Source organism: Eucyclogobius newberryi, unplaced genomic scaffold (genome assembly GCF_026437365.1).
Source record: "Eucyclogobius newberryi isolate DKJ021-1_F unplaced genomic scaffold, fEucNew1.0.hap1 SCAF_12, whole genome shotgun sequence".
NCBI classification, from domain to species: domain Eukaryota; kingdom Metazoa; phylum Chordata; class Actinopteri; order Gobiiformes; family Gobiidae; genus Eucyclogobius; species Eucyclogobius newberryi.
In genome coordinates, this window is record NW_027315746.1 from 13,394,315 (window position 1) to 13,419,935 (window position 25,621).

General features: G+C 40.8%; 1 protein-coding gene across 1 annotated transcript in view; it reads right to left on the reverse strand.

The window, feature by feature from the left end:
* b4galt2 (UDP-Gal:betaGlcNAc beta 1,4- galactosyltransferase, polypeptide 2) overlaps nucleotides 1-25,621 on the reverse strand; it is a 184,138-nt gene that overhangs the window by 24,385 nt on the left and 134,132 nt on the right. The window contains exon 4 of the mRNA XM_072440866.1: nucleotides 7,575-7,762. Coding sequence (XP_072296967.1) covers nucleotides 7,575-7,762 — 188 coding nt within the window. The remainder of the gene's footprint in view (nucleotides 1-7,574; nucleotides 7,763-25,621) is intronic.

Sequence of the window (25,621 nt, forward strand, 5' to 3'; positions counted from 1 at the left end):
GCGTCCTGGGGGGAAAATTAAAAATCAGAAGATTGCCTCAACAAGGACGGGATATTATTTGAATCTTGAGAGACCTTTCCCCAATTACTCCAATCAAAACATTATATTCTTCCATTGTTTGTACCACACAATTGTTCTCTACTGCTGTGTCAACCTTTCTGTTTGGAGATTACACTCACTGTGACGGAGACAAACACTTCTATTGTTCACTGTATGGGATTTTACTTCCACAGAATTGGGTCTGGTGATCCGGGACAACCATCTGCTGGAGGGTCGTGACAAGAGCCTGAAGTCTGACCTCAGGCAGACTGAATATATATGTCACTGTATTCAACACAACAACATGCTACGCCGTGTGACAGGGACATGGTGATGGTGGAAAAACAAGTCATAGTATGTTTTCTACCACCAACAACATAGAAATAAAATAAAGTGTCATCATATTTGCCTTAATTACTACTTCAAACGCTGCATAATAGACTTAAAGGCGGTATGGACGATTTTTCGGCGATTTGAGAAAACAGGCAGAAGTGCGCATGCGCACTCCCCCGTGTGGACTGATACAACACACACGTGCGTTTGTTTAGTAGCGCAACGGAGCGCATCGCATCGCTCGTCTCCCGTAGATTTTTGTCCACTTCTGCGTCAGCTCGAACTGTCTTTCTCCGTCTTCATTTTGCCCCGTACACTGAGGGAACTATATTATGATAGATCCATACGCTTAGGCACGCGGAAACGTGGGGACGAGCCTGACGCGGCTGCAGGTGAGCGGTAGGTGCGTTTTATCATTGATACGTGGCAGGACCAATGATTTATCCACGCCACGAGGAAATATGATAAAAAATTTGCTGAGAAAAATCGTCCATACCACCTTTAATACAACATACAATACTTTTGACAATACTAGCCCATAAACAACTGATATTACGATCGGCCTGTAGGGGGCAGATGATTTAAGATAAGATAAGATATGCCTTTATTTGGCCACAAAATGGAGAAATTTCGGTGTTGCAACGCAAGTAGATAAAGAAGAAAAGAACAGATAACACTCTTAATAGAAAAAAAACTCTAATAAACAAAACTCCTATGTACAGAACCTCTCATATTCTTAATAGGGAATAGAGAAAAAAATAAAACAATAAAAAGATAAGTCGGTGTAATCCCTCATTCGTCCAGGCGTGTTCCATAGTAGAAAAAGCTTCAGTTGTAGTCATCTGGACTCAGTTTGAAAAAATAGACGTTTCGACTCTCATCCAAGAGTCATTGTCAATAAAAGAATTTAGATCGAGAACTCCGATATTAATACTGTTCTGTGGTAAGACCCACCCATTGGGAGGAGCCTTCCTGAAGTAGAAGGAGTTGTTTGTTTCAACAGAAACTCCCCCCTTGTATCTACCGAGCTAGCCTATTCAGAATTTTAATGGGCTATTAGAAACCTCTTTGTCTTTGTGAGACCTGGCTCAACCACCCTGAGTACCTGATTAGCATCTAAATGTCCTGGTCCTGGTCCTCTACCTTTCCAGGGGTTCAGTATACCATTATAGATACCAGGAAGATTGAATCTTAGTCCTCCATTTCTGTTTAAAGAAGGTCTTTCTTTTTTAACAAAAACAGCTTCCTTGACTCCTCTTTCAAACCATCTTTTCTCCCTGCTTAAAACCTTCACCTCACCGTCTTCAAACGAGTGATTAGAGGCTTCAAGGTGGAGATGCACGGCACTCTGAGGTCCTGAACTTGTATTTCTTCTGTGCTGATAGAGCCTCTTGTGTAGAGGCTGTTTAGTCTCACCTATGTAACGTTCTTTACAGCTTTCTTCACTGCATTGGATCGAGTAAACTACATTGCTCTGTTTTTGAGTCGGCAACTTGTCCTTAGGGTGAACCAGTTTTTGTCTTAAAGTGTTTCCTGGTTTAAAATAAACAGGGACTTCGTGTTGTCTAAAAATTCTCTGCAGTTTTTTTCGACAGGCCAGACACATAAGGGATAGAAACACCCTTCCTTCTCTGTTCAGTTTCCCTTTTGTTCTGCTTCTTGGTTCTCTTCACTCTGTTGAGAGCCCAAGCGGGGTAACCACAGGCTGAGAGGGCATTTCGGACATGTTTTTCCTCTTTCTTCTTGCCCTCTGAGCTGGTGGGCACACCTTGAGCTCTGTGTTGTAAGGTTCTGATCACACCCAGCTTGTGCTGTAGTGGGTGGTGGACCCACATATCAGGTTTACAAGAGAAGACGCTAAGGAGAATCGCTTGGCCTTTCTTGATTGTTCCACGATCAGAGGAGAGGACGGGAAGCTCCAAATAGAAGTATATAGGAAACCTACACACACGGACCAGTATCTGCTCTTTTTTGTTAAAAAAGAAAGACCTTCTTTAAACAGAAATGGAGGGCTAAGATTCAATCTTCCTGGTATCTATAATGGTATACTGAACCCCTGGAAAGGTAGAGGACCAGGACCAGAACATTTAAATGCTAATCAGGTACTCAGGGTGGTTGAGCCAGGGTCTCACAAAGACTAAGAGGATTCTAATAGCCCATTAAAATTCTGAATAGGCTAGCTCGGTAGATACAAGGGGGGAGTTTCTGTTGAAACAAACAACTCTTTCTACTTCAGGAAGGCTCCGCCCAATGGGCGGGTCTTACCACAGAACAGTATTAATATCGGAGTTCTCGACCTAAATTCTTTTATTGACAATGACTCTTGGATGAGAGTCGAAACGTCTATTTTTTCTAACTGAGTCCAGATGACTACAACTGAAGCTTTTTCTACAATAAAAAGATAAATAAAATAAAAATAAAAAATGAGCTAACATAAGGCAAAACAATACTATCATAGTGGTAAAGTAAACACTCTTGTTTACAGCAGTTCTATGCACATGAATATGACATTATTGCGTATCAGTATTGCACATGAATATGACATTATTCCGTATGAGTATTGCACATGAATATGACATTATTCCGTATGAGTATTGCACATGAATATGATATTATTGCGTATGAGTATTGCCCATGAATATGACATTATTGCATATGAGTATTGCACATGAATATGACATTATTGCGTATGAGTATTGCATATGACTATGACATTATTGCGTATGAGTATTGCACATGAATATGACATTATTGCGTATGAGTATTGCACATGAATATGACATTATTGCGTATTGCACATGAATATGACATTATTGCGTATTGCACATGAATATGACATTATTGCGTATGAGTATTGCACATGAATACGACATTATTGCTTATGAGTATTGCACATGAATATGACATTATTCCGTATGAGTATTGCACATGAATATGATATTATTGTGTATGAGTATTGCACATGAATATGACATTATTGCGTATGAGTATTGCACATGAATATGACATTATTGCGTATGAGTATTGCACATGAATATGACATTATTGCGTATGAGTATTGCACATGAATATGACATTATTGTGTATGAGTATTGCACATGAATATGACATTATTGACTATTGCACATGAATATGACATTATTGAGTATTGCACATGAATATGACGTTATTGCGTATGAGTATTGGACATGAATATGACATTATTGCGTATGACTATTGCACATGAATATGACATTATTGAGTATTGCACATGAATACGACATTATTGCTTATGAGTATTGCACATGAATATGACATTATTACTTATGAGTATTGCACATGAATATGACATTGCGTATGAGTATTGCACATGAATATGACATTATTGCGTATGAGTATTGCACATGAATACGACATTATTGCTTATGAGTATTGCACATGAATATGACATTATTGCTCATGAGTATTGCACATGAATACGACATTATTGCGTATTTGCCGTAACCAATCAAGAAATGAATATCGCTATACTCGACTCTCAATGCATTCTGGGATCATTTGTGCCTTTCATCTGGAGACACCACTAGACCTAATCAGCGTATTGTGCACTGTAGTAATTGGGAGTGCAGCCTGACAGTGCTCATTGTCCAACACGCTCAGCCATTTGTACTTATGCATCAAGTGTATTACTACAACATAATGCCGTGTAATATCATCTAATATTCAGCGCAAGCCCCGGACGGATAATTTCATTTACGTCATGTTTTAGAAATCAGCATGAACAGATTACAAGGTGACCCCCGGGGTTTGCCTGGTGCCGAGTTCGGCGTGGAGCAAGAGGTAATAGAAATGTGCTTTATTTGACCTGACTTTGACTGCCAGCGCTTTGAACATTCATCATTAAAGTTTGAGTGCCTGTAATATGAGCGCAGTGACAATCCTAAAATAACATCATGGTTGAAGGTTAGTGACAAACGACTTGCCGCTCGAGAGTTTTGAAACATTTACACCGGCCGGCTGCCTTTAGAGGCCATTATCTGTGACAACGTATATAGTCAGGCCTATTAGTGCTTGTTTTGCAAAGAATATTTAAAAATACTTTGCATTTATTGTGTCCACGACAGGAGTTTTGAGGCCCAAGTACAGAGTCTGAAGTTGAGTGGGATGATGCTCAACTGTATTTCATTTCCACAAATAAGCAACACAACTGTAGTGAAATATTCATAAAATAAAGGTTAATCAGTATTTTGATATTTCGTCACACCCACTACACATTTGTTCATAGCTTTGACTTTGCCTCCTGTGACCGAGTGTTTCAGTAAGTCAGCCGAAGGACCAGAATACGTACCAAAGACAAACCACAATCCATTTAGTGTTTTTTCGCCTCATTAAACACAATGTCAATGCAACTGTATATTTTATTTAATGCTAACGTGCCCCAGCAGCAGAGGTGGAACTGGTGCACGTGCCCAAAAGCATTAGCTTATTGAACACCGTCTATGGAGTTTGGGGTCAGAATAACTCCTGAAGTACAACAGCAGCGGCTCATGTTTGGTTCATGAGTCACAGAGCACAGCTTTTAGATAATTGAGATACGAGGTTTATACAGCGTGCATGGATTATAAGAGAGTATATGTTTTTTGGAAATTACATTTTCTCATGTTCGGCTGCAATACTGAATATTAATAATCATGTGTTTCTATATCAATGTGTGTCACCAGTAGGGATGTCACGATTATTATGTTAAGCGATAATCGAGATTATTCACATCACAATATTATCGTTAGAACCAAAAAATAATAATTGCGACTAATAATAATTGCAGAAGCAGAATTTTAGAAGCAAAATTAAGTTTTTTTAGTTCAATGTAATGTTTTTTTTTTCTTTTCTGGCTGTTTTTGTGCCATTGAACTTTAAAGGTCCTGTAACATGCAAAATTGACTTTTCAGAGCTTTTAACCTTCTTACATTGCTATTTGTGCTTCATATATGTACCCAGAGTGTTTTTTTGATTGATTCCCGCAGTTTTTAGCTATATTACAGACTATCTCCTTTCTTCGGATCTGCAAACTGACGGGGGTGGAGGCAAGACCGCATCATAACCAGAGGTAGTGGTCGTGGTACTTCTACTGCGTGCACTTCAAACTCTGGGTCTCACTCTGGGTCCAGAACATAAGGCTCAGGTCTATGATAAATAGAATGTTGATTCTCGCGTGCGGCTGTGTCCACGCTGTCACCTCTGCCTCTGTTTACACCCCCACCGCCTCCGGGGTGGGCGGGGCACACACGCTCTCTCTGAGACTACGTCACGGGTGGGCGGGGCACATACGCTCTCTCTGAGACTACGTCACGGGTGGGCGGGGCACACACGCTCTCGCTGAGACTACGTCACGGGTGGGCGGGGACACAGGCTCTCTGATACTACGTCACGGGGTGGGCGGGGGACACACACGCTCTGAGACTACGTCACAGGGTGGGTGGGGGACACACACGCTGTGAGACTACGTCACGGGTGGGTGGGGCACACACACGCTCTGAGACTACGTCACGGGGTGGGTGGGGGACACGATCTCTGAGACTACGTCACGGGGTGGGTGGGGGACACGATCTCTGAGACTACGTCACGGGTGGGCGGGGACACAGGCTCTCTGAGACTACGTCACGTTGTGGGTGGGGGACACGATCTTAGAGACTACGTCACGGGTGGGCGGGGCACACACGCTCTCGCTGAGACTACGTCACGGGTGGGCGGGGACACAGGCTCTCTGATACAACGTCACGGGGTGGGCGGGGGACACACACGCTCTGAGACTACGTCACGGGGTGGGTGGGGGACACACACGCTGTGAGACTACGTCACGGGTGGGCGGGGCACACACACGCTCTGAGACTACGTCACGGGGTGGGTGGGGGACACGATCTCTGAGACTACGTCACGGGGTGGGTGGGGGACACGATCTCTGAGACTACGTCACGGGGTGGGCGGGGCACACGCGCTCTGAGACTACGTCGCGGGTTGGGCAGGGGAGCCAGATCGCTCTTCACAAGGGTGGGGGCAAATATGAAAACCAAGCCGTCTGCATTTCCGGGTTGGTGAGGGGGTCCAAGGTCTGGGTGATATTTCTTAACTATTATGTTAAGGGTGTTGCACAACCCTTATTATTATCAATTATACACTTAGGGTAGACTACGAGACATGAAAAAAAGCATGTTATGGCACCTTTAATTGTCTATCAGAAAGTTAAATTTCATAAAGTCGGTCACAAACTTGAGGAGCAGTTACATGTTAAGACAAAGGAAATGAAAGAAAATGAAAGTTTTCACTATTGTTTTGTCATAGTCTCAATAATCGTGAATAATCGTCAAATTGTGATGTTTTTTCTCACAATAATCTCAACACTAAAATTGTATTATCGTGACATCCCTATTCACCACCCTCAATGATACAAAGACGGATTTAATAAGTTCCTATTTTTGTTAATTACCGTTTTAAATGTCACAATTATGCTTCAGTGTCAAACCGTTATATTACACACTCAGAAGGATGACTTAATTATAACAGACTCACATTTTAAGTAGCACTCTGTTATTTGTTAATCTAAATAAAACACTGCCAGTTCTTCTTTGTTTGCACCAAATGTATGTTTTTGAGGCTATTTCATTTTTATCATTTAAAAGGCTATTATAATACATCTCAAAGCTATGTCTCGTTGTGCCAGTGTTTCCTACTAATAAAGGACAACACTATAAAGTAATTTTTGACACAAATAACACTTTCTTTATTTTAACGGTAGTGATGCAGGGTTGTCTTTTGACCAGCGGGGTAAGTTCTAGCCAAAAAAGTCTCAGTTCAATGCGGCAGGTTCTAAACTGCAGACCGCCGTAATCACATGTGACTTTGCCTTTAGCTGTGTCTAGATTCACTTCCTCATTAGACTCATTTCTCCGTGAATATGAGTCTGATTGTAATAAAACACAGCCCCTGACATCTTCTTCTACAGTGTATCAAACACTTGCACTTCCTGGTAGAGTTATGGCCGTTAGCCAGTAAAAAATGTATAAATTAGACACACCGTTGTATCGGGCCGCAGGATTCAAAGCGTGGGATAAAAGTACGGTATATGTTCTGTACCATATGATTGTTTTGCTCCTTGTTCTGTTGCATCATATCATTTCTCCTCCGTGTGACTAACAACACACTATCTTATCCTAACGGAGTCCTACCTGAAGCCAAACTTGTCCATGGCGATGGCGAAGTGGCGCGGCTGGTCGTAGCAGTGGTAAAGGTTGCGGTCGTCCATGGGGATTAGGTCCACGTCGCTGAAGATGAAGCAGTCGTACTCTGCGTCCTTCAGGGCCTCGGTGTAGCCAACGTTCAGCAGCTTGGCTCGGTTAAACGTTTCCTCCCCCAACTGAAAGCAGAAAGAACAAACGGACGATTAAGTCAATGATTGAGTTAAGATTTAGCATTGTCACGATACTGCAATTTAAAAAAGGGAATTGCTTAGTATTCCATATCTATAACTCTTTTTTTCTCAACACAGAATAATCAAAGTTTATTTTGATATTAACATGTTGTCTTATACTATTCAAGAAAGGTCTTTTTGGGTTTCCCTTTTCGACAGCCTTTACCTAAAAATAAAACTGGATACCAATCATCTTTTCTCAGGTACTTGAATGACAACTAATTTTGGTAACGGTACTTGAAGAGTACCTGGTTTTCAGTATCTGTACTTGAATGAAACCTTTTTTGGTACTAGTACTTAAGTGATACCTGGCTTTCAGTATCTGTACTTGAATGATATTTGTTTTTTGGTACCAGAACTTGAATTATACCAGTTTTTTGGTAACTCTTGCTGATCACTACATAGAATAACAAAACAAAACTACTATGTACATCCAATTAAATAAAATTTGTTTGAGGAAAAATAATTATTCAAGTTTTATTCTGTACCAGTATTACCTTTGTTGTATCTTTTTTGTTGGTACTTTACTGGAACTTTTTTAACTGTACAAAAAAAATGGCTCTGATATACGAGTTACATAAAATATTGGCTGTAAATGTTAAAATTCATCTATACTATTCAGCTGGATCTACTTTTCATTGTGTTCAAGAGCGTCGAGGGGAATGCAGCAGCACTTCTGCAGAACATGATACTGCCTAGCTCAGCTTAACCTCACAATTAATGCATTCAGACAGCACCGCGGCAGAAGATAGTTGAGTCACAATATATGGCCCTTATAAATCCAATAGACGAACTACACGAGTGTGCGCAGAGCCTTGGTGCCGTAGCTCTTGGTTCAGGAAGCAGCAGGGAGGTCAGCGTGTGCACAGACTGGTGAGAAATCCGACACTTTTCTGATGCATGTTGACAGCCCATCTTCCTCCAGGATTCAATGCATTTATTTGACTGTTTCTGACAGGTGCAGAGAGAAAGTCCAGGAGTGGATAGAGAGACGGGTTTTGGTTATTGGAAAGAGATTTAAACTGTTACTCTTGCCAGTATGTGATATGTTTATTAACTCAGTATGAGCGACTTCACAGTAGGGATTCACTAAGCCTCGCTCCCACCCACGGCGTTTCAGTATATATGCAAAGTATATATGTAAAGTATGGTCAAAAGTACTGTGGTTTGTTAAGTCAGCTGTGGGGTGCCGGCTGATTAAAGGGTGATTTGATACAGCGCCTTCTGTAGATCCTCTGCAAACTCACCGAAATGAGAATTATATAAAACAACTGAACAATTGGCGTGATAGATGAGTGTATCTTGATTGTGTAAGTGGAATATCACTCAAAGTTTGTAAATGTCTAGATAGAAACTGATGTTGTTCCCGGATCATTGGATCATTCATTCTTTACGCTTTTAATGCTTCACAGGCATCTAATACACCATGGTCTTGAGCTCTATAATCAAATAATAATCTTAGAGCACTGTATATTATATAGTGGAAGGTTTGCCACTTGCTTGTCGCCATGGAGATGTTATTGCTTGGCCTGAATTCTTCCACAGTATGGCATTATACTTCTTTATCTTATATTTATTCAATTATTAAACCAATAAAGTACATTCAGAAACATGTATTCTTAGCTCCGCCTCTCCACAGATTCGACCCGTAACGTGACCTCGTGGCGTCACCTGCTTGTTTATTGCTAGGTGGCAAAAACTCCACTAAAAGTTACTTTTAGTAGTACTTTTAACCTTCTGACTGCAGCAGGAAATGTTGGAAATTCAAGTTGTTGTTGTTGTTGTTGTTGTTTTTTCTTAGTCCTGCCCCTGACACCTAATCGTATTTCAGGAAAAAAAGAAAAAGAAACTCAATCACCGTGTCTGTATCTGTGTTTTCCTCTGGCTCTGCTCCTCTGCATTTTGTCTTTGACCTTGGTTTAGAGCTGCAGCCAACAGAGGAAATACTCGGTCGACTAAAGCCGTGGCCTGTGTGTCCAAGTGCTGGCGAAAGCTTTCAACATGGTTACAATCTCATGCAAAAACGAATATGTAAACACAGAAGTACTAGTATCTCCCCCACGACGCACATTTTCCTTTCGACAATATAAATAACTATAATCTTAATGAAATAACTAGTCAACAAATACGAAAATTGTCTGACCAAGATAGTAGTATTGACCGATTTATCGACTTAACGGTTAAAGAACTACAGCACTTCCTTGGTTAAGTAACAAAAACTATGTTGCATTTGTATGAGTAACATTTCTCTTTTGGTAGGTTTTGCTCAGCTTTTAATGTAAAACAAACAGATTAATTTCAAAAAACAATACAATCACAGCCAACATGCAGGACAATTAAGTGAATAAGACTTCATCCTCTTCTCTTGAATGCGACGGAACAATAGACCCAATACATATGAGCCGCAGTCACAGTTTCAAAGGCCAAGAGGAAATATGCACATAATTAATAACGCCCGTGGAGATTTTAGTCTTATGAGCATTTTTCTTGGATGTGTTTGTATTTTGTTTACGTGTAGGTTTCTATAGGCTACTGCGGCATTATTGCTGTGGGGCCGCGCAGCCATGAATCAAGTGTGATGTTTAATCCCTTTGGTAAAGCCACTAATGCCCGAGATTGAGACGAATAATCCCTCTGCAGGTAAGAACAAAGTCTATTGTCACCAAACCACTTCTTTCACGTCATCTGAAGGGTGCGGACATGATGTTTAGTCACTAGTGCAGTAGAACTAGCTCTGTCAATAACACTACACTTGTGCATAGCTAATGGTTTAGAATATCTATATATCTGTAATGTGTATTTTCTGTTGTTGTGCACCGCTCTGGGCAATGGAGATGGAAAGTACAGCACATCTTTTATGGTTTCATAGCTCTATTTTAAAGAGCAAAAATCCTCATTGTGTATGTTTTTATATCTAGTCCTGTTTTATACTCTCACAAATGTTTATTATTCATTTTAGTGCAAATGTGTTTATGTTTTTTGATGCTGAAGTCTTTCGCATAATGTGGATTTACAGTAATTTGAAAATGGGACAATTATGCCAGATATATATTTAGAACTATGTAAAATGTTTGTATGTTCTCTCTTTGTGTCTCGTTTCTGTTTTGTATAAGAACTGAAAATAAATAATTACACAATATTGTACATGGACTCTGATTATTTAAAAAGATAAACTCTTTCGTAATCTGTAATACGACATTTGGGTCGTATTACCAACTACAGCCTGTATGTGTCAGAATAAGGGACAAATCATGCAGTAAATCATTTTCTTGTCATTTTATCTTCTTTCTCATTATGGTAAATCCCTGAAAGACTAATTTACTATTAAATCCCATCCCTGCTCGACTCGTCTCGGTCTTTACCATTGCAAGATTGATATAAAAAATACCTTATTGTGGTGGGAAACACGTATGAACTATTTTGAACGGACGCTCACATGTAAACAACAGCTAGTTTCTCATATTACTTTCAGTTATTATTACATTTAAAAGTGAGTTTGCTAATTGACTTAAAGCAGGCATGTCCAAACTAGGGCCCGGGGGCCAAATGCGGCCCTCAGACTAATTTCTGTTGGCCCTCCAGCTTCCTGCTATGTTGGGCCAAACGACAAAAAGAGAAATTGGGAAAATTCAGGCATATGGATGTTATACCAACCTAATATTAATGTTCCAAGTATAATTAAAGCTGTGGAGGCTCATCGCAATTACATCAAATGCAAAATTTCAAATGATTCACTTTGTCATTCAACAAATTCGACATCGTCAAGTTGTTTGTGGCCCTCTGCCCCGTTTAAGTTTCAAAATGCTGCCCTTGGTGAAAAAAGTTTGGACACCCCTGACTTAAAGGGATTAGTTTAGACACAGGCCGATAAATAGACTTCCGGATCGTGTTGTTGCCACGTCTTTATTGAGGCAAAGTCTTTAAAATCAATTCAACCCTTTAAAAGAGCCTCATGGAGTTGCTGAAATGAAAAAATAAATAAAAAAAACAAATGCTAAGCTCTATCTATTATTGTCAGACGTCGAGTGTGAAAACAGACCTCCTAGAGATATAAATTATAATTGAATAACAATGACTTGAGTGTTTGGATCATGCTGTCTGCCACAACACAATACAAAACAATTTAACTTGAACAACAGCCTCTTTTTTGTGCGCGCTAGAAGTCGTTTTTTTCTATTGTATTGTAATTTCAAACAACAACTTTTCCCACTTTGACAAGTCAATAACGTGTCATTTAATGGACTTACTGGCATGAGTTTGCTTGGATTGAATGCCTTTTAATGTGCAATCTACTACCAACAAACCGTGGTCATCGTGTCATCAAACCATTAGAAATCATTGTGTATCTGCGTGCGTCGATACGAGCTTGCAAACGGGACGAAAATTGCGACTGGAAACAGGCAGCTGATGTATTTGTATGTGCGGCGATGGCTCCTGATAGCGCGGGCAAGGACGGGAAAATAAAGTAAAATCAGAACATCTCAAAACGCTCGATTTCAGCCAATGCCGTCTCGATTACCTTTTCAAACGTGGACAAACAACACCCATCTTCTTCTCGATCCCTCTCCGACAGCATTGCATTTAAAGTAAACCTAACCCGCTTGTATTTACGCTTTCTCACTCCATCCTCTGCTCTGGGCCTTTGCTCTTCTCATTTGTTTGTTGCGTGATTGACAGTCGAATTCACTCTTTCCATCTACCAGAAAATGCCTTCTCCCATCCGCAAAATGGCACTGAGTAAATAGCTCGGTCCGAATCAATGAAGGAGGTGGTGCAGTCCTGTCCATATCTGTATTAAAGCTTTAGCTCTCTCCCTCCCCCGCTCCAGAACTGCTTGATTGTACAGATTTCTTCCCATTTCTCCCTGTTCCGTGCGTTTTGTTGATGCCAGTGTTTTTCCAGCCGACTCCTTTCACCTCGTACGTTACCCCGCTGCTAAACTCATGGCGCTGTCTCCGCTCCTCGCTACGGGCTGTTGTTGCCGACCGAATCTCGTCTTGTTTTTCTCACCCACAATGCACCGGGGAATTAAAAACCTGCCTACAGTGGCCCGCGAGGGACGCTCGAGTTGTTGGCGTGTGAATATTGGGGAATCCAACTAATTGCCTGTTGTAGTTAAGCGAGGTAAAACCAACTCAATCCAAAGGGTCAGTAATGATACAAAGAATACATTTTTTTTATTTCATTTGTGGATTGATGGAGAAAGCATTTACACTCAAACTAAGCAGCCTGTTTTTTTTGTTTTTCTAATTGCAAAAAAGACACAAAACACGGAACATTTACTTTTTGAGCTTTTAACCATTTTAAAGCATTGTTCCCTGGTCAAAACCATAAATGGTGTAGTGTTTTGCTTCAATCACGCTTGTTTCATTCATCCTACATACAAGGCGGTCTTAATCTGAGCGTCAGAAATAACTAAGTTTCAATTTTCCCAAGACAATTAAGTATGTCACAGGTAGAACGCTGGAGGTCTCTTGTGTAGTTTTAAAGTCCATAAATCAACGTCAGACTTGTTCAGACCGTTTCTGCCATGAAATTGCATTTATTAGTGCAACTGCGTCTCTTAGCATGCGCACCACGTTACTTGAATTGCTTTACTAATATACCATTGTTTATTTTACAATGGTATATTTGTAAAGGGAACGAGGCTGATGCAAAATACTGTGTGCTTTCATAGGCATTACTGTTCTAAAATATAAAAGGCCAAAGCAATGGAACTCTAGAACATGTTTATGGGCCAATAATAACACATATACTGCATAATACTCTACGTCTCATTTAAAGTATCCACGGTGCATCGTCAGATGGTGGAAAGAATACTTACCATCGTCAGATGGTGGAAAGACCTTCTTCATCCCACTGTCATGTCTTCCGAAGAAGAAACAGAGACTGGGGACTGGGAGGCTGACTCGTCCATCACCAGAGCTGAAGATACTGCGGTTGTTGGCAAACTCCTCGGTTCCGGGGGGTGGTAGGGCTCCGGGGGGTGGCAGGGCTCCGGGGGGTGGCAGGGCTCCGGGGGATGGCAGGGCTCCGGGGGGTGGCAGGGCTCCGGGGGGTGACAGGGCTCCGGGGGGTGGCAGGGTTCCGGGGGGTGACAGGGCTCCGGGGGGTGACAGGCTCCGGCTGGGTGGCAGGGCTCCCTCTGTTCAAGAAGGGGGACCGGAGGGTGTGTTCCAACTACAGAGGGATCACACTCCTCAGCCTCCCGGGTAAGGACTATTCCAAGGTACTGGAGAGGAGAATCCGACCGATAGTGGAACCTCGGATTCAGGAGGAGCAGAGTGGTTTTCGTCCCGGTCGTGGAACACTGGACCAGCTCTATACCCTCCATCGGGTGCTCGAGGGTTCATGGGAGTTTGCCCAACCAGTCCACATGTGCTTTGTGGATCTGGAGAAGGCTTTCGACCGTGTCCCTCGGGGTGTCCTTTGTTGGGGGGTGCTCCGGGAGTATGGGGTCCGGGGCCCTTTGCTCAGGGCTGTCCGGTCCCTGTATGACCGGAGCAGGAGCTGTGTTCACATAGCCGCCAGTAAGTCAGAGGGTGCCCGGTTTGGGGACCACGCTGCACTTGGAGCCGGCCGCAGTGTCATGAGTTCAAATCCTGACTCCGACCATTTACTGCATGTCTTCCCCTCTCCCTCGTTCCCCATTTGACCCAGTCCTCGCCTGTCTAATAAAGCCTACGGGCAACAACAACAAAATAAAAAGGAACCACCAGGGGTCAGTAAGAAGACACAACATGTACAACCCTTTGTTGTACGAGTTGAATATTTAAACCCTGAGCCAGAAAGTCTCCAGTTCAAGTCACAATCAAGACATTTGAAATTACACTAAAGCTGTGCGGCTATCGAGCAAACCCACAAATTACACGTTGATGGATTGAAATGCGGCTGCTGTGGTGGCAATTTCACACATGCATCTTTCACGACTCAAGGACATTTCTGCTCCATTAAATTTTGATCATGGCTGTACATAATGTAGCGTGCATATTCATGTGGACATCCTGCAGTCGATGAGCTCATTGACCGTGTGGCACCAGTGCAGTTGACTTGAGAAAGCCATAAGACCCAATCGCCCTGAATTTATATAAGGTCGGAAAGCGGTACTGGCCTTATATCCCTTTGATTCATATTTCATTTGCAGTCTTGAACTTGAATCTGGGGTTAATACAGCGATTTTATGTTTTATACATTTTTATTTGAGTAATTTAGTGTGTGTAATATATGTCCAATTGTTTCCACAGTTTTACTCACCGGCCAAACTTTGACCCGACTGTTTCATTGCATCACAAATATGACACATTAGACAATACAATAACATGCAAAAGTATCAGCACTGCAATAATGGCAGATGCATTAATCCATATTGCCACAAAGTAAATATACTGTATCGCATTAACTCTAAGGTCCTCCATTTGAAATATACTCTTTAAAATGAAAACTTAAAAAAGGCTGATTTTATGTATGTTTTGTGTCAATGTTAAGACCTAAATTAGCGTTGATTATTTTTGTTTCTGTTAAGTTTTTATATTAACACAGCTTGATTAGTATGTTAAGGCATGTACAGTTTGGTTTTAGTTAAATGATTGTGTATTACGGTACTTATTATACTTATAAGCTGTATCACAAATCGCAATTACGTCCAACATCGTACATCCATTTGTCTTTATTTATTTATTTCCATCAATGTTCAGATTTCTTATGTATTTTCTGACTGAAACGGTTTCGGCTTTTTGATTGATTGCTCTATCTAAAAAGGAAAACGAAAAATCGGTTTAATTGGTGACTTTGATCCCTTTGTTTCTCACTGCCGTTCCTTTTTATATAGGGGCCGGGTTTATTATTTGACAAAGACATCCAGTTGTGGTCTTTTTGTATTCCTAATTACTCCCGACGTTGGCAAAAACAATGACGATTAGTCGATCAAATTAACGCCGATCGAAAACAAAACACAGCTGAGATTGAACCAACCTACAAACCCATGGAAACTAGCAAAAACTCACGTCGTTGGTACACAATATCTAGCCTAACACTTCTTTAAAACATGGAAACACAGTATTTTCCTCTCCCCAGCAGCTCTGCCGTCGTCGCCGTAGTAAGTTGTCCACATTTGTCACATAATTAGAGGAGAGCCACCACAGTGACACATTTAGTTGTCCCTGCCTTGCTCCCCCTGCAGGGAACCTCCTGAAAACATGGACGCTTCCCTTTTAGACAAAACAGACTCTTATATTAACTTACAATGCATTAGCTGTCAATAATGAATAAAAGAGACGACGGTGCGCTGACATTTTACTAATTACTTGGCTTAGATTCCAGGAATGCCTCTAAACTTGCTCAAAGGTTTTGTATAGCAACACAAGTACTTATTTTAATGATGTCATATTATGCAAATTATCATTGTGTGACTATGTTGGCATCGAATTAATGTGCGCAAAGCGGAATTGTGCCGACTAACCCAGGCCGATCCGTGCAGAGTGATTGTTAAAGCGAAATACTTTATCTTTTGAATGGTGAAAAGTACTGAGAAGGGTGCACGGGAAACTGAAACCCAAGTATATTCACAGCATGCGAGGTGCAAAAGTGCAAAATCCCATCTACAGTACTTTATTTCTGCCATGCGACTGGTCACAAGAGCCCGAGTAATACGAGTTGGGCTTTGGGCAGTGTAATCCTGACATCAGCCATAACAAGGTGCCTTTGAGCAAACTGATTCATAACATATTAATGCCATGCAGAGTTTACAGAGAGGTTAAGGCTAAAATTAGTCTGGCAAATACAGCAAATTGAAAACACAAAAATGGAGATGGACATTTGTAATGAATAATACAGAGTCTTTGCTAATTCAAGACCGGCTTGAAACAATTTGTTCTCATTTGTGTCAGAGATTTAATTCTATTTAAATTCAAGTTTGAAGTTCTTTTTTAGTTCTGATTTTGAGTCAAGTTGTTATTGCTCAGAAAATTCCTAAACATGCACGCTTAATGTTCTGTACTTACATGTACTATACATAGGGTTTGTCTCAAAGCCACGTTGGCACTAATAAGAAAAGGAAAAACACGCTCAGTCTGTGAACAGAAGCTATTCGTAGGCAACGCAGCAATTAGTGCTATCAATCAATAACACAATTATCAGATAAATCACACTTTTGAAATAGGATTAACTAAAATAGTCCTTTATTTTGATTTTACAGCACATATTTATTCAGCCCAGTTCTTGTTATTTTGGCCCACGTCGTCAGAGGTACATGACACCTACAACGGAAGCAGACTGGAATGCACACACAATCGCAATGTCTTAGGGTTCATGTCTCCTGGTCCCGGGCCCTGTACTAATGGAAATAAACCTCTGCGTCAGAACTCCAGCCTCCAGCCTCTTTCTTAAAACTCTCTGGCTGCTTCAGTTTATTCCACAGTACGTGCATGCAATGGACCAGATGTATATAGTACAATAATGCGATTTAAAATGAACAAAATGGAAACCCATACTCATCATATTATAGCAAAATACTAGAAAAGCATTGTAATACGTCTTCTTTCATTAAAAAAAAAACCAAAACAACACCTTCAAAACGTTGCTTTACACCGGACTGACAGCCAGCAGATACATACATTCATCCACAAGACCATGAGCAGCAGCTGGTTTGGTCGCCTCCCCGTGGAAAAACCCAGTGGGCTGAATCCGCGGTTGCCGGGAGTAATAAGGACAGGGTAATTGAATGGAAAACACTCATCACGAGCTATCAAGGTGTCCCATCGCCCCCTGTTTGAGTGACGGGTGCAAACCGCCTCCTGTGGCGTTGCCTTCATGTTATAGGCTGAACAATTCAACAGCGATACAGAGGAGGAAAGTGCACTGACCGCAAAGGAAAACAAACAAATAACCCGTGGAGACAAGAGCGGGGTGAACTGAAGTCCTTTTAGAACGAGTAACAAGTGGCTTTGTCCTTTAGATGACGTGGAGTACAGATCAATAATTAAGCGTCACGGCAGAGAGCGTAATAGAAATGTCACTAAATGTCAGCCATCCTGCCCGGCGACTGAAATATTTATGACAATTATTATCGGTGAGACTCTGCTTCCGATAGATTACAACTTAATTGCTTTTACATTCAAAACTAGGCGTAACATTGTGACCACCAGCTAATTAATTGCTTGATTAACTGGTTTATTAATTGATAAATATGCAACCTTTCTCGTGGAGGCTCGTGTGGCTCAGTTGAACACTTTTTTCAAGTTTATTTTACCAGGAAATTACCACTGTTGTTTATATATTTTTTGTAACAGATTAGGGTGTTAACTGTGATTATTAAGATTGCAATTCAAATGTAATAATAATGTCTTTTCAATTAAATACAAAAAAAAGTATGTATAGTGCTTTTAATGTAGCTGTTTATCATAATTAATGAATTTATTTTTAAAGTTTGATGTAATAAACCTGGTTACAGACTATTGGAACAGTAATGTATCAGAAGGAAAAAAAAAAATAATTTCAGTTTTGTTATGTGTCAATAATTGTGAATGAACGTTATATCGTGATGTTTCCTCTCACAATAATCGTAACACTACATTTTAATATTTTGACATCCCTATAATAGACACAGTGAGAACATGCAAACTCCAGAAAACCCACAACTGGTGAAGGCGCTGAACGTTGGACCCTGTTGAGAGGTGAGACTGTTAATGAATATGCCACCATTTCGCTAATTATTTAATCCATTCGGCTGTTTTTTTTTTATCAGTTTGATCCAATTAAAATATCCATAAAAACTGTTACTGTTGTGATGACACTGTTTAATGTGACTTTTTCTTACATTTTACATCAGAGCACACATTTACGTGATGTCTGTAACTCTACCGCTGTTCTTTTCTCGAACCGCTTTGGAAAGGAAAAATAATACAGCATATAAACATTAATATTTCTTTTCAGAGTTGAATAATAATGACATCAGCCATTGCGTGGTTCCTTAGAGCTGATTGACTCATTTATACAGTCTTGGGTTCACGGGGAGGTTACGGTGCTCACAAAACAGTAAAAAATGCTTTCTTTCTTTCTTCCTTGCTAAAGATTTTTTTGTAACTTGTGAACCGTTTCAGGTATTCGAGGTTGAAGTAAGCACTCACACTTCATTCAGAAACAGACAAGTATTTGCTACTACACACTTAGTTTAGTCATGTTCTAGTCCTTGTTAAGTCTTGATTTAATCCTGGTTTAGTCCAACTTTTGAATGTGAAATGTGAGCACGGCCTAAACGCTTTTGTGTTGCACATTTGTAGACTTTTGTTAAAGGCGCACAATGTCACTTTTCTGCTGAAGGGTCATCATCATCATCTGTTTGTTTTCATGGAGATGTTATTGCTTTGCCGGAAATGTTCCACAATACGACGCTGAACATCTCCATTTCCAACACCCGCAATTCAATAAATGCAAGATACAGGAATATTCCAGGTAAATCGATATCATCTCCGTGGAGACAAGCAGGTAAAACAGTAACACAGTGCTGTAGTCCTTTAGTCTAAGTTGAATCATTGTTCAATAGTGTCTCAGTCAAACGTTTTGATTTTTAAAAAAAACTGTTCAGTAACAATTCTTTTTGGAAGTAGCTGAAACACGTAAAGCAGGTAAACAAACACTAAAATAAGACCAAAAATGACTGTTACATAATCAGCACATCAGCATCAGCAGAAACACCAGAGTCCTCTGTAGTTATGGGAGTGACAGGACAGCTTCATTTGCACTTGCACAATTTGTACTCCTGTTTACATGCCAGTTTTTGCCATCATTTCGGGAGCGTTTGCCAGCGCCACGCCCCGCTCCACTACAATACAACACTAAAGTACTGCAGAACAAATGCTGATCTGCTGCTCCTTTGGCCCCTCTGGCTCTGCTCTTCACCCCATGATTTATTCTCTGGCTCTGGCCCTCCTCTGATCTCTGCTCCCCGACTCTCTGATCCTCTTCACGGATCCAGACCTGGTCATTGTCAGTCCTTCGCTCCACCTGCCTGACCTCCCAAAACCAATTAACCCCATCAGGCAAGAGCCGGCAATCAAAGATGGAAAGATACAAAAAACACACGTCAGGGATTTCACACGTTTGTCTACACACTTCATAGTACTACTCGAGTACAATGGATGGTAGTAGTTGTAGTAGTGGTGGTGGTGGTGGGGTGGAAGTCGAAGTAGAAGTACAATTCTAACTCTAGCAGTAGCAGTGGAAGAAGTAGAACATGTAATATTAGAATTTGAAGAAATAGTAGTAGTAGTAGTAGTAGTAGTAGTAGTAGCAGAAATAGTAGAAGTAGAAGTAGCAGTAGAAGTAATAGCAGTGGGAGTGGTAATAGCAGTAGTAGAAGTAGTAGCAGTAGTAGTAGTAGTAGCAGAAGTAGTAGTAGTAGCAGAAGTAGTAGAAGTAGCAGAAGTAGTAGAAGTAGCAGTAGAAGTAATAGCAGTGGGAGTGGTAATAGCAGTAGTAGAAGTAGTAGCAGTAGTAGTAGTAGTAGCAGAAGTAGTAGTAGTAGCAGAAGTAGTAGAAGTAGCAGAAGTAGTAGAAGTAGCAGTAGAAGTAATAGCAGTGGGAGTGGTAATAGCAGTAGTAGAAGTAGTAGCAGTAGTAGTAGTAGTAGTAGTAGTAGTAGTAGTAGTAGTAGTAGTAGTAGTAGTAGTAGTAGTAGTAGTAGTAGTAGTAGTAGTAGTAGTAGTAGTAGCAGAAGTAGTAGAAGTAGCAGTAGAAGTAATAGCAGTGGGAGTGGTAATAGCAGTAGTAGAAGTAGTAGCAGTAGTAGTAGTAGTAGCAGAAGTAGTAGTAGTAGCAGAAGTAGTAGAAGTAGCAGAAGTAGTAGAAGTAGCAGTAGAAGTAATAGCAGTGGGAGTGGTAATAGCAGTAGTAGAAGTAGTAGCAGTAGTAGTAGTAGTAGTAGTAGTAGTAGTAGTAGTAGTAGTAGTAGTAGTAGTAGTAGTAGTAGTAGTAGTAGTAGTAGTAGTAGCAGAAGTAGTAGAAGTAGCAGTAGAAGTAATAGCAGTGGGAGTGGTAATAGCAGTAGTAGAAGTAGTAGCAGTAGTAGTAACTATAGCTGAGGAATTATGGTAAATGATATATTGTATACTCCTTCCAACTCTGATTTTTACTGAGAGAAAATGTCAGAGTCTGAGCTGGAGGATGGAACATGGCTGTGCCCTGCGTTTGGCGAAAGAAAAACACCAAAAGCCTCAGTAGTGATAGTACTTGTGGTATTTTACCCTTATTTGCTCTCTAATGTCCACTCGCTGTACATGAACCTGCTCCTGCGCTGCCTTTGAGCTTTTGTACTCCACCAACTACCAATACTACCAAATAACACATGGTTGGACATCTTCACTTCACCCACAGCACTATGATTTGAAAAGTACTACTGCATGTATTTTTTTTTTTATCATTCGTGATCTGGTGACTTGATCAATCCTCCACCACGGGCGGCTTAAACACGGCGGTGAATACAAATGTTAGGGCAGGTTTCGGTCACGACACACCTGGTGGTCTCCATGGCGACAGTGCACACGGTAAGCCTCACAGATGTTCACAGATGTGGGTTCCTTTCGTGTGTGTGTGGGAGAGAGACGGAGAGGGAAGGAGACAGAGGATTTATCAGCCTTCAGCAGCTCGACCGTAGGTGTGGGATAATGGCTGCTATCGCTCCAGCGTCCGGGTGAAAGTAGAAGGAGAGAAAGATTTCACCTTTTCTCTTAACGTGGCGAGCGTGTGTGTGTGTGTGTGTGTGTGTGAAGACTGTCTGCTATCATTTAATGCTTCCCCTCAGTGCTCAGTGTTCCTGTATCTTTCCTTTGTCGTCTTAAGGCAAATGCGTTTAGTGAATTAATCTTTGTTTGACTAGTACACGCTTGTTTAAATAGCACCTTAAAAATGTAGGAACGCCAACTCTGTGAGCACTTTAACTGACTTTTTACTGTTCTTTGTTTGGTAATTGTCTTGTGATATGTAATAATAGAAGTTGAAATGGTAGAAGTAGTAGTACTAGTAGTAGTAGTAGTAGTAGTAGTAGTAGTAGTAGTAGTAGTAGTAGCAGCAGTAGCAGTAGTAGTAGTAGCCGTAGTAGTAGTAGTAGTAGTAGCCGAAGTAGTAGAAGTAGCAGTAGAAGTAATAGCAGTGGGAGTGGTAATAGCAGTAGTAGAAGTAGTAGCAGTACTAGTGGTAGTAGCAGTAGTAGAAGTAGTAGCAGTAGTAGAAGTAGTAGCAGTAGTAGTGGTAGTAGCAGTAGCACCTTAAAAATGTAGGAACGCCAACTCTGTGAGCACTTTAACTCTGTTTTTTACTGTTCTTTGTTTGGTAATTGTCTTCAGTGCAGATTCGCTCTAATCTGCAACTGTTTCAGAAAAATATGCATGTAGGTTTCTGCCCGTACTTTGTGTTGTTCTTGTTGTTGTGTGTAACTTGTGGATTTGTAGGAACGGAGCAGTACATGTGCAAACCACTGGGGACAAGATGAACACACACACAAAACAGTGTGGCTCAACTTTTGAAAATATAAATAAAAGCTTCTCTTAGCTCATGTTCCCGGCTCATTTCCAACAAATGCGATGTAGAAACTGCCGTAGGTGCCTCCATGTTTGTTTTTCTTGTTGTTGTTCTTTTCATTCGTTTTGTTAATCATCTAAAATCACTAAAAAACACTAATTCCACGATAAGTAAAAGCTTGCTTGTGTCCGGTATCTGTGATCTTTTCCCTTGTGCTAAGCTAATTCCAGTGTCGTTAAATGAAATGGCAACAGCTACAATGATTTAAAGTCACAGGATGTAACTTTCTGAAGGTGGAAAGTCACCTGCGTAACATTCTCCATGGAGATACAGTAAATACATTTTATGGAATATTATAAAGGTACAATATCTCCATAGAAACAAGCGGGAGGAGGCTCATTCAGGCCACATAAAAGTCAGGTTTGTAGAGATGCAAGTCTTTGAAAACCTTTTGTATACATTTTTAGTCTAATAAAACTGCCCAAAATAAAAGAAAAATCATATAATTTCATAATAAGGAATATTTTTGGGCTAAAAGTTACATACTGTGCCTTTAAGTAATAGAATGTTGCCTGTCTTATCACTAAATATCATGTAGTTTAGAAATGTATGGGATTCATGTGTTAGTTACAGTTCATAGCTCAGTCTTACATCACTATTAATGCTCCTGGACCATGATCTAAATCCTGATTCGAAAACTAATTTAGTCGTGATTGCCACGCTGTAAGAAACACTGACCAAACTGCACAGCCCATAGCGTCGGGGCCAACACAGTGTGAGATGTTGAGGTCACTTTTGGCCATTCTGCTTTGATACCATCAGCTCCTGTAGCTAAATTTACACATCCATCTGATACTGGCTGGGTTAGTACAGCCCATAGGTTAGATCTAATCTGACCCCACACTGAGGCTGACTTCTGGCCACATTATTAGCCACTGCTGGTTCAGAGAGATAGAGTTTGTATATAACAGCATGCACCTACGCCGAGCACTGATTCTGATTATGTTAAAATGCTTTCTCTTTTGTTTGATTTGCATCTATTAGAGCCATTTAAGCATTAGCCTCTTGAGGAGATTCAGTCTATTCAGTAAACCCTTCAAATGATTATAATTAAGTATAAAACCCATATAATTTTGATTATTATGCAGAAGGGGAATGATTCTATTATTGGTAATTATTCAAAACGATTTGGAGCAGTACTTAGTGGTTCTTTTATTCAAAGCCATTCACAATTGAAGACAGCCCTGTATTTTTACAATTCTCAGGATTTTTTGGCCCCTAGGCTTTATTAGATAGCCAAAGTCCTCTCAACTGACAACAATCACACCTTTAGGGTTGAATAATGACACTTTTTGTGCCTATTGTGAACAAATAATTAAACTTTTATTTCATTACTGACAGAGCAGCCGTTGAACTTTGTGCACGTTTTTGTTTCATGTGGACAGGTTCAGTAATTACAAAGACACGCACTATAAACCAGGTCAACAAATCTACAATCTGAGAGTTAAACAGTGACTTCTGACCTGCTCCAGCTCAGTTTTAAACCATGGGGATTTCAGAACGTGACGTCGGAGGATGTGATTGTCAGAGCCGGGAATTGAGTTCAGGACACAAAGGCGCAAGAGTCTGACATATGTGCTGCTGCTCTAACCACACAACCACCAGACAGCTCACAAGTGTCATTATTTGAAGGTTTAGGAACTGACATTTTGGTTAAGGTTAGGGCTTTGAGACAGGTCTTGCCAGAACCGCCTAGACACAGAGAGAAAAGAAAAGTATTAGTAATTCTCCTCCGTTCCCACGTATCCCATGAATAAAGTTCAAAATAACTTTATTGTCTGTCATATGCAGGGATGGCAGAAAACAGGCAATGGCTGAGTGACATTGTTATTCAGCTTCTTGATGGCAGAGGGCACAGACAAAAAGGAAGTCTGTACAACTTCCCCGATGGAAGACGCTCAGACTGATGAAAGAGTGGGCGGTTGTGATCATCTATAATTTTACAAGGCGACGCACAATGTTTGTGAATGATTTTGCCGCCGTGTTTGAAGAATCCTGCAAAGTTTGGCTTTGTTTTGGACTGATTAAATATCAATACGCTCTCAATTAAGGACCGATACACCCTGGTTAGAATATGCGTACTGATTTCAACCCTCCTCAGGCGACATTCAACATTCAACACCATCATTATACATGAAAGAGCTAAATTGTTCCTTGATATTTCAAAGAGTTCCATTCTTCCTGTCCATGCATTCAACAAAAGTGGCTGGAACGGTCCTGTTTGACATTGTCGTAATATTTGTGGCGAAAACTTCACTTTGAACCGTTCTCACACATTTAGGCAAGGCGAGTTTATTTGAAGAGCACATTTCATACACAAGGCCATTCAAAGTGCTTCACACAACAGGAAAAATGCATTAAAATGCTAGACATTGACATTGCCAGCATGACAGGTGTCTCCGGGATGGACACATCACTTTTAGATTGATTCTTTCCCATATCAGCGCACTATCTGCATCTATCTGCATTTAGAAACCATTCCAATATGTACCAAACATGAGTAAAACAAAAAAGTGAGAGAGTATAAATAAACAACAGCACTGGTCAGTTCTCCTGCACTTCCTGTTTATCGCCCGCCGCCTTTCGCTGTATCTCGTCTCGCCTCGGCATGTTGTTGAATCCGCCGTGACCCGCAGCCACGAAGCACGCCGTGGCTCCATAATTGAATTACCTGCCACGGCCCCTCACTTTATGTCGGAGCTCCTCCGTGTCTCCACTGCCAGAAAGTCATTACACAAAATTAGTGGTTCTGACACGTCTCCAACTGCACCACCCCATGTCCTCTCTCTGCTCTCCTCCGGCGCTCAAAAAGCAGTAAATACGGTCGGGACGATTATCAAAGACCACATAAGGCGTTAAATTTGTTTGTTTTTGTGTGTTTGGGGGCAATAAAGTTTTGATGAGACACATGTTCCCAGGTGACAACATAATGAAGGCATCGTATTTTGCAAACAGTACAAGGACTGCTGCATGATAATTAAACAAAAAAGTGTTATTCTGTAACTATTGTGTGAAAAAGATAATTATTGACACCAAACAATAGAGAAATCCTTCGTTCAGTTTTCTTCAGATTTAAAAGAATCTAGTTTGAATTGTTCTGAATGAAAAAACTATGGAAATATTCGTACAAGGTAAAGGAAGCAGATGTCCCGACACAGACAGAATAACTACAGCACGCACCGACCGACCGACCGACAACAACAGAGGTAAAAACACGACAATGGCTTTGATGAC